We start from the raw sequence: 10,820 nt of genomic DNA, 5'->3' as shown, positions 1-10,820 counted from the left end.
TCCAACCCTTTGAAACCATAAGCCAGATGAAACACTTTCTTTTATAAGTTGCCTTGGTCATGGTGTTTCATCACAGCAATAGGGGAAAAAAACTAGGATACTTAGGAAGACTACTGACATCCATTTCTTCTCTTTTAGAATTAGCCAAGACTGTGAGCTGAACAGATGCCCAACACCACCGATACCACCTTTGCCATTTCAGACCAAAGAAATGATAAGCTCCTTGGTTAGTGACGATGAAGTCTTCCCTCTGGTGAGTTTCTGGAAGCTGAGTTTTCCTTTAAGGGTAGATTATTCAATACTGAGACCAATACAGGGAAGGGCAGAAGAGCTTAAAATGCCACTTCTTTTCCTTGTGTTTGTTTTGTTGTTTTGAGGTGAGGTTTCTCTGTGTAGCCCTGGCTAGCCAGAAGCTCACTATGTAGACCAGGCTGGTCTCAGAGATCCACTTGCCTCTGCTTCCAGAGTGCTGAGATTAAAGGTGTGGCACTACTTCTGAAATAAGACTGCAGGGTGCTCTCTACAGACCATTTGACCACACCTATCTCTAGAAGGAAAAGAATCCTGGCTATACTTTTTAGTTTTTTGTGTGTTTTGTTTTCATTAGAGACAGGATCTGACTTGGGCTCAGGCTGACCTAGAATTCACCAGGCAGCCCAGCCTGGTTTTGAACTTGCAGCCATCCTCCTGCCTCAGGTACTGGGATTGCAGGCATGAACCACCAGGCCCAGATAGACTTTTAACATATAGTAGCATGTATAAACTGAACATGGCCATGTGCTGAGTCATCCCAGAGAACATCGATTTAAGTGCTAATGCCCTGAGGCAGAAAGGGTCAGCCCAGAAATGCAGATCACTTCCAGGGAGGAGAAGACTCTGCCCTCTCCAAAGTGCAAGGGACCCAGTGAGGTCTAGCTGCAACCAAGAGGCTGCTTAGTGTCAGCGAGGGGTGGAACACCTCCTGGGCTCAGCTGGCCCAAGAGTCAACAGAAGCAAGCTCAGGAGCTCTCAATGAGAGGGCTACTCTGCCACTGGGTCCATACATAATATCCTCTGAGGTTGCCAAGGACAGAAAATGGGACAGGTAACATTGTCCATCTGCTAGCTGCTCTGTGTCATCCTGGGCTCACAGGAAGGAGTAGTCTAAGGAGTATGCAGGTTCTGCTGTAGGAGACACAGCCTCACTCTGGTCTTAAACATCTGCAACATGACTTTCCCTCTGAGGCTTATGAAATGCATTCTCCCTGCTGGAGATTTTTTTCTAGAACAGGATTTACCATTCATCTGACCCCAGTGGCAGGATTTCTAACCTATCCTGAACCCACTATGGAACTCTCCTTTTTCTAGGTTTGCCAGCCTTCTGTGCTGCTTGGTAATGGCATCAGGTTGCTCTATCCAAAAGCACAGAACTCCAGTACACTAATTAACTTATGCTCTACATGGATATCTTTGCTTGCCCCACACAACCTAAAAGCATGCCAAGCCCCTGAGTCTTTTGTGGGGCTTTGTTTCCACCCCTGGAGTGTGTGCAAATTTTCAAGCCTTGGGTTCCTCAGTTTCTCTAACTTGACACTTGTGTTAGTACACAGGCATGGTCTTTTGGGTGTCCAGATGGGCAAAGTCCATTGGAATTCACTACGACACTTCATTAGCAGAGGCTGGGGCAAACCTTGTGTTAACAGTGTCCATCCCATGTAACAACAACTGCTTCTAATCATCTTTGCCCTGGATATATAGAACAAGTGTGCCTGACCCACCAGCATCAGACACTGAATGTCCAAGGCTGTTTCCTTAGACTGGTGGAGAGGCTGCACCCAGTGCAGAAGGTACAGTTGGGATTTAACCCTTGGACATGGCTGCAAGGCCTCTGCCATCACCTGCTGTGATCTGGACTAGTGGGGAGGACTAGTGAGGGAGTACTGCAGCACTAGTTTCATCACACACACATACACACACACACACACACACACACACACACACACACACCTCCAGCAGGATGTCCTGGGCCAGCCTCCCCCTGCCTAACTCCCCTAGGCATTCAGCTCCTCCTCAAACCTAGCTTGATTTCTGTTTCCAAATGAATCATCTTTACCCAATCTGCTACATCTTCACTCCAGATCCGGGACTTTACCTGAGTTCTGATTACCTGCATTGCGAGTCAGCAAAATGTGTTCTGCCTGGGTTCCCTGGTACTTAGGTCTACCCTGAATTTGCAGCTGGTCACTGCAGTTTTCATTTCTAGAGCTCTTTAATGTGTGGAGCTGAGATGTCTCAAATCCTTGAGGGCTTCATTAGCAGGGACTACATTGCAAGGGGAGGAGGACTCTGCTCAAAACTGGGTACTTTGTCAATGCTGCAGGGTTGACTGACAGGCAGGTGCATGCCTATGACTTACGGCTCTGCATTGGTCACACCTCACATGACAGGGAGATGCATGCCTGTGACTTAAGGCTCTGTATTGACCATGCCTCACATGACAGGGAAGGTGCATGCTATGACTTAAGGCTCTGCACTGGCCACACCTTACTTGCCTCCCTCTCTTCAGTCTCCACCAGATGTATCCTTCCCAGCTTCCCTGGCTACACAACGCTTCCTGATGGAAGAAGAGAGACGGGCCAAGGAGCTTGAGAAGCTGCTCAACACACACATCGACGAGCTGCAGAGACACACCGAGTTCACGCTTAACAAATACACCAAGTTCAAGCAGAACAGACACATATGAGCTCTGCACCTTTTCTATTTGCTTCCTCTCCAAAAGGAAGAAAGGGGGAAAGCTCCAGCAAAACCCTTGCAAAGCAGGCTCATGAAACAGAAATCTGGTTCAGTCTCCACAAGTAAATCACTTTTCTGTAAGGCAGCTAGAAAACAGCATTTGTTCCATAAAGCTGCTTGTTTCTGCATTTCACATACTAATTGTTCTGTTAGGATAGAATAAGCATGACTAGCCCCAAAGGGTTTCTTTCCTGTCTAAGGAATAGTTTGGGAATAAAAATGAATTATTTCTGATTTTAATCATGTATGCTAAAGTCCCATTTCCTGTGTAACAGGCAGCAAGAAAGGGAAGCGCTCAACTCCAAATGTAAGGAAACTGAGTGCAGCCAGTCTGTGCTGGGCACAAAAGCTCAAGAACTTCTAAAAGTGAAAGGTGTTTAGATAGATACACTGGACTATGTAAACACCCTAAGATTTGCTTTAGAAGCACAAGGATATGTCTTTGCTGTTTCTGCATTCACTTTTGTAGTGTCTCTGCCTTAACATCAAACAGGATCCTGAAAGTACACTGCGCACAGCCAGAGAGCCATGCTGCCACTGAGACACAGCAAACATAGAGCACCAGTTTCCTCTGTCTCCTTTGTAATCATCCCTATTTGTAATACAATAAAGGAATGCGAAATTCAGTTGCTTTACAAGTGTCCAGTTTCTACAGCAGTAATAGCAAGAAAATGAACAAGGAAATTCACATAACAAACATACAAAATGATAATCTGATGTCTTGTTCTTTAAAAGTGGAACACACACACACACACACACACACACACACACACCCCTGAACATCTGTATCAGAGCACACAGAGTTGTGAAGAACTTCAAGGAAGGAAGGACTACAGCTCTTGTAGTTTTCGTTCCTTTTAAAGAAATAGTGTCAACATACCGAAAGAGAAGCCCTGTGTCCGTGGATAACAAGTGTCTTTTTCAAGTGAACTATACAAAATGGTATCTACTTTGTGAAGCATCACTGTCTGTGACTCTACAGCTTCTGGCATTTCAAAAGATTTCCATGGAAGTTAAGCTACTTTGAAAGTCCCACAGGCTGTGTGGCTTCAACAGGATTTCTCACAGTTTGGGGAGGCTGCAAAGTCCCAGATCCAGGAACCGGCTGATTAGATTAGATGACAGCCCAGTTTCTGACTTGGAGACAGCCATTTTATTGCTGTATTCGCACATGAGGTGAGAAAAACAATTTCTCTCAGGTCTCATAAGGATGATAATCCATTACCTTTATGAGGCTCCACCCTCATATGGGCGATGCCTTCCCAAAGCTTCCCCCGCCCCGCCTGCTCCTGATGCATTTCATTGAAGGTTGGGAATTCAACATATAAATTTGAGGGGAGATACATTTATGGTACAAAATCCCTTCTAAGGGGCTGGGAAGCCAGCTCAGTAGGTACTGTGCTTGCTTTATACACACAGGATCTGAACTGGGTCCCTAAAACCCGTCTAAAGAAGCCAAGTGTGGTGGCTGCACTTGTAACCCAGTGCTTGAGAGGCGGAGACAGGCAGATCCCCCATTCACTGGTCAGCTAGCTTAGTCTAACCAGGGAGATCCATGCCAATGAGAAACTCTAGTTCAAAAAGTAAGGTAGAAGATACCAGAGGAGTGACACCTGAGATTGACCTTTAGCCACCACACGCGTGTGCCCACACACACACAAACACACCACAGCACCATTTAAACTTAAGAATTTGATGTTAGCTATGTGTCCCTGTGCTTTTCCAATCTTGGTCTCAACAATTCACACTCTTACAGTCCCTCCTCTTTCTCAACAAGTGGACTCCTGGAGCTCCACCTGGGGTCTGGCCAAGGATCTCTGTATCCACTTCCATCAGTTATTGGATGAGAGTTCCAGCATGACCATTAGGGTGTTTGGCCATTTGATCACCAGACTAGGTCAGATCAGGCTTTCTCTTGACCATTGCCAGTAGTCTACAGTGGATGGATAATTGTGGATTTCTCAGGACCTCTCTAGCACTTTGCTTCTTCCTGTTCTCATGTGGTCTTCATTTATCATGGTCTGTTATTCCTTGTTCTCCCTTTCTGTTCTTGATCCAGCTGGGATCTCCTGCTCCCCAAAGCTCTCTTTCCCTCAAACCTTGCCCTTCATTACTCCCACTGTCATCCAGGTTGTTCATATAGATCTCATCCATTTCTCTGTCATTGGGTAATCCCTGTGTCTTTCTTAGGGTCCTGTTTTTTAGGTAGCCTCCCTGGAGTTGTGTAGCAGTCTAGTCATCTTTGTTTTACATCTAGTATCCTACTATGAGTAAGTACATACCATGTTTGTCTTTCTGAGTCTGGGGACAAATAGCCAAACTAATGGAAACACATGAACTCTGAACCAAAAGCTGTAGAGCCCCCAACTGGATCAGGCCCTCTGGATAAGTGAGACAATTGAAGAGCTTGAACTGTTTGGGAGGCACCCAGGCTGTGGGACCAGGACCTGTCCTTAGTGCATGAGCTTGCTGTTTGGAACCTGGGGCTTATGTGGGGACACTCTGCTAAGCCTGGAAGGAGGGAACTGGACCTGCCTGTACTGAGTCTACCAGGTTGAGCTGAATCCCCAGGGGAGTCTTGGCCCTGGAGGAGATGGGAATGGAGGGGAGGGGCTGGGGGGAAGGTGGGGGTGGGAGGGGGAGGACGGGGAACCCATGGCTGATATGTAAAATTAAAACACAAATATAATAAAAAATAAATAATAAACAAAAAAGAATTTGTGCCTCAGTGAGAAAGAGAATTTGTTGCTTAATCATGAGGACCTGAGTTCAGATCCAAGACTGATGTAAAAAGACAGGGCATGGCCATATACACCTGCAAACCCCATGCTGTGTGGACAGAAACAGGGGGATCACCAGGGCTTTCTGGCTGCTATCCCAGCTCCAGATTCACTGAGAGACCCTGTCTGAAGAGGATTAGGGTGGAGAGTGACAGAGCAGGACACCTGATATCACCCTCTGGCCTCTGCACACACACAGGTACACACACATCCATATGTATACTGTAACACAAATTTTAAAAGGTCTTATTAATTGAAAACCTGGAGCCAGATATTGGGGTAAAAACTGAAAGGTCGGAAAAACAGAACAAGTCACAGCTAACCTCACCTCCCCAACTCCTCAGCTGATCCTGTTTCTTTAGACGGAAAGACTCCGAGTCCTCACCCAGAAGGGATCTCAGCTGAACTGCTTAAAAGCCTCTAGTTCCTGGTCCTCACACCTTATATACCTTTCTGCTTCCTGCCATCACTTCCTATGATTAAAGGTGTGTGTCCTTCCCAAGCAAAGACATGAGATCTCAAGTGCTGGGATTAAAGGTGTGTGCCACCACTGTCTGGCCTCTATGTCTAATCTAATGGCTGGCTCTGTCCTTTGATCCCCAGATAAATTTATTAGGATACATATACTGTGTATTGGGGTGGACAATATATCACCACACACATACATTTGCAAAACAAAACAAACTATGCTGTGGTAAGCAGGAAGAGCATGGACTTTGGACCCCTGGCTTTCATCACAATATCCCTTCCTCTAAGCAGGCAGATAGGGAACAGAGACAGTCGAAACATCAGAGAGTTCCATGCCCTTAATGTGCCCACAAAAGCCTCTTGTGAGGAAAGCCATAGGATTTGGGGTACTCTTCTGTTATTGACTAGTTTCTAGGCTGGGTTCAATGAACAGAGAACATTGGTCTAACATGCGTTGAGACTTGAGGTGAATTCTGAACTGCACAACAAAAACAAAAAGGACCAAAGCCCCCAGTAAACGTAGAAAAAAAGGCGTGTCAGTATTCTCCTTAAAAGATGGGAATAAATTGTTTACTTAGAAATGGGGCCCATGGCCAACCACCCTGAACCCATCTGATCTTGTCTACAGCCTATACACCCCTAAAAAAAACAGAAATGGTCAGAAAGTTTAAACATACCTTCACTGAGTCCTAAGTCCTGGACCACTTGAGTCTCCTCAGGATAACCAAGATCTAGGTAGGATACAGCATTCTCATACGTCAGCTGTGAGGAGAGTGGGAGAGTATGTCCTGAAGCCCAGCCTCCATGCACCAGTGCATCAACCCATGAGCAGACTCGAGTTAAATTACCACTTCAGCACTCCATTTAATATCAGCTTTCTCTAAACCATGTTTTGTCTTGTTTGTATCTTAACAAGAGTGAGAACTTACTTTGCTTCACATAAAGTAATTAATGGGCTGGTAAGATGGCTGAACAGTTAAAGTACATGCTGCAGGAGCCTGGCAACCAGGCTCCACTCCTCAGAGCCACAGACAGGTGCAAGGAGAGCTCAGACTCCAGGAAGGTCTCCTCTGACCTCCACAGGCAAACTGTGGCCTGTGCAAGCCTGCACACACACCACAGATAACGGGTAATTAAGCTTCTCACTTATTGATTTGTGTTCCTTCAAGTGTGATGACCTGCTGTCTTAGTCTGTTTAGGCTACTGTAGCTACTTAGACCAGATGACTTGTAAACACCAGAAGTTCACCCTTCACAGCTCCAGAGGCACGGGTGCACACTGGGGACAAAGGCAGAAACCAAGGTCCTGCTCCTACCAGTCAAGGAATGCCAAAGATTGACAGCAAACCACAGGCAGCTAGGAAGGAGGCCTGAACCCAGATTCTTCCTCACAGCACTCAGCAGGAACACATCCAGTCAACATCCTGATTTCAGATGTTCAGCCTTTAGGCCTGAGAGACAATGCATTCCAGCTGTTTGAGCCACCAGTCTATGGCACACTGTTGGGGCAGGCCCAGCAAACCAACACCCTTTCATATCCCTGAACTGGAGTTTGATACATCCCTGGCAATGTATCAAACCAAAAAACTTCAGCAAAACCCCTCCCTCACTAAGGAAAGACAAGACCACAGACAGCTGAGGCTTTGATAGGCTAGCCACTAGACAGCTGAGGCTTTGATAGGCTAGCCACTAGACAGCTGAGGCTTTGATAGGCTAGCCACTGTGAAACCTGAGGCTTTGATAGGCTAGCCACTGTGAAACCTGAGGCTTTGATAGGCTAGCCACTGTGAAACCTGAGGCTTTGATAGGCTAGCCACCTTTCCACTTTGAGAGTCTCCTTCACAAGCAGGCTTAAGCAGTGCTAAGAGGGAAATTTAGTCACTAAATGCATATATTAGCAAACAGGATAAGACTCAAATCTGCAGAATCTAGGAGCATAAAGTCCAAAAATAAAAAAAAAAAAAAAAAAAAAAAGCCACAAAACAAGTTGGAGACAGTGAAGCACAGGAGCAGTGATAAGCAAAGCAGAAACAGTGGAGAAAACTCAGAGCTATCTCTGAAAAACAAATCAATAAACTAATCTATAGCCAGACTGACAAATTTAAAAAGGGGGGGGGTATAAATTACCAAAACAACAAACACAAATGGTTATCAGAAAACCAACTTGAAATGTACCAAGTCCTTAAAACAAAACCATAAATCAGTATGAAAGACCTTATGGAAACTCGGACTTTGTAAGCTAATTAAAAATATAATTTTAGGGGTTGGGGATTTAGCTTAGTTGAGAGCAGTTGCCTAGCAAGCACAAGGCCCGGGGTTCAATCCTCAGCTCCAAATATATATATATATAATTTTAGCCAGGTGGTGGTGGCACACACCTTTAATCCCAGTACTTGGGAGACAGAGCCAGGCAGATCTTTGTGAGTTCAAGGCTAGCCTGGTCTACAGAACGAGATCCATTACAGGCACCAAAACTTCACAGAGAAACCCTGTCTCGAAAAATAATATACATAAAATTTTAGACCCCCTCCTCCACACTCATACACACACACCCCCAACACTCCTTAAAGCCAGCCCAACATCCCCCAGCAGGACCCCTTCCCTGGGTTCCATATCCCAGCCCATACCTCTTGCTCCTTTACAGGAAGCCAGGCTAGTCCTAGGGACCATAATTAAGACATCACCCACCGCCCACTAGTACCCCTTAAAGCCCACCCAACAGCCCCAGAGTGAACCCCCTTGCCTTGAGCTCCAGATTCCAGCCCACAACTTTGGCAGAAAACTTTTGCTGTACTGGGGGCCAAGCTGTACTAGCAATCTCAGAGGCCAAGCAGGTACCCAGAATCCCAGAGGCCACACAGGTACTTGAAACTGCAGAGGCAATTTTGGCACCCAAAACTCCAGAGGTCTTGGAGGCTGCAAAATCCCTATTGGAGACAATCTACTGGATCTAAAAACTCATAGTCACCAGAACCCCTGGCCACATAGGCCAGAAGACCAGAGAAACCAAGGAACAAAACACCCATCCAACAAAGATAAATGCAGGAAATCAATACCTAGACCTATAATCATCCCAAATGCCTAAAGCCAGTGTAAGAACACAATCAACAACATAAAGAACAACATGGCATCACCAAAGCCCAGCAAGACCTAAAGAATCCAGTACAGCTGAAGCACAAGAAAACAACCTTAAAACCAACTTTCTGAAGATAATAGATATATGTCCTTAGAGACAAAATGAAAAAAAATTCCTTACAGAAACTGAAGAAAAGACAAATACTGGAGGAAATCAATAAATCCCTTAAAGAATGCCAAGAAAGCCAAGGGGAAAAAATCAGCTAAAGGAAACTGTTCAAGACCAGAAAATGGAAATAGAAGCAATAAAGAAAACAAAGACCGAGGGAATTCTGGAAATGGAAAATCTGGGTAAATGATCAGATACTATAGACGCATGTATCACCAATAGAATACGGGAGATGGAAGAAAGAATCTCAGACGTTGACGATATGATAGAAGAAATAGATTCATTGGTCAAAGAAAATGTTAAGTCTAAAAAATTCCTAATACAAAACATCAGGGAAGTCTGGGACACTATAAAAAGACAAAACCTAAGAATAATAGGCATAAAGGAAGGAGAATATTCCTAGCTCAAAAACCCAAAGAATATATTTAACAAAATCACGGAAGAAAATTTTCCTAATCTAAAGAAGAGTATGTCTATAAAGGTACAAGAACCTTACAGATAGAGCAGACCAGAAAGCGTCCCACCACCACATAATAATCAAAACACTAAACATATAGAACAAAAAAGAATACTAAAAGATGCAAAGGGAAAAGGCCAAGAAACATATAAAGGCACCTATTAGAATTACACCTGACTTCTCAGTGGAGACTCTAAAAGCCAAAAAGGCCTGGACAGATGTGCTGCAGTCTCTTAGACCATGAGTGACAACCCAGACTACTACACCTGTTTAGGTGGGAGCTCCACCTCACAGAGCTCCTCCCCAAACCCACTCCTTCAGAGCCCGCCAAATACAGCTCTTCCCTAAACCCACCCCTTCAAAGCCCACCAAACACTGCTCCACCCCAGAAAGGCTCAGGATGACTCCCACAGGAGATATACAAGCAGCATCTCCCCAAAACAGACTCATGGTTCTTCTGGTCCCTTCCCTGTCTCCTCTCTGCGGGGTGGGAATCACCTGGGAACAGGAATCGCCTGGGACACTTCACCCATTAAACCTGGGCTTTTCCTAATTTGGTCTGATTTGGTTTGTTGCAACCAAATCAAAAGCCTAAAACTTATCAATACCCAGTAAAACTTCCAATCACCATAGATGGAGAAAATTAGGTATTTCATGACAAAGTCAAATTTAACCAATATCCATCCACAAATCCAGCCCTACAAAAGGTACTAGAAGGAAAACTCTAACCCAAGAATATTAATTACACCCATGAAAACACAAGCAATAAATAATCTCACACCAGCATAACCCAAGAAGAAAAACATGCGCACACACACACACACACACACACACACACACACACACACACACACCTATCACCAACACCACCAATACCACCAACACCAAAATAACAGGAATTAACAACCATTGGTCATTAATATTGCTCAATATCAATGGACTCAATTCCCCAATAAAAAGACACGGAATAACAGGAAATGGGTCTGAAAATAGGATCCTTCCTTCTGCTGCATATAAGAAAGACACCTCAGTACCAAACATAGACATTACCTCAGAGTAAAGGATTGGAAAAACATATCCTAAGTAAACAGACTAAGAAG

General features: G+C 44.8%; 1 protein-coding gene across 4 annotated transcripts in view; it reads left to right on the top strand.

Annotated features, from left to right (window-relative positions):
* Nucleotides 1–2,722, top strand: part of Deup1 (deuterosome assembly protein 1) — a 50,326-nt gene extending 47,604 nt beyond the window's left edge. For all 4 annotated transcript variants that reach the window (XM_036193697.1, XM_036193699.1, XM_036193698.1 and 1 more), the window contains 2 exons: nucleotides 139–253; nucleotides 2,546–2,722. In XM_036193697.1, the coding sequence (XP_036049590.1) occupies nucleotides 139–253; nucleotides 2,546–2,722 (292 nt within the window). The remainder of the gene's footprint in view (nucleotides 1–138; nucleotides 254–2,545) is intronic.
* The last annotated feature ends 8,098 nt before the right edge of the window (nucleotides 2,723–10,820 follow it).

Source organism: Onychomys torridus, chromosome 7, assembly GCF_903995425.1.
Source record: "Onychomys torridus chromosome 7, mOncTor1.1, whole genome shotgun sequence".
Taxonomy (NCBI): Eukaryota; Metazoa; Chordata; class Mammalia; order Rodentia; family Cricetidae; genus Onychomys; species Onychomys torridus.
Note: the sequence above shows the minus strand (reverse complement) of the source record. Positions and strands in the feature narration are given on the sequence as shown.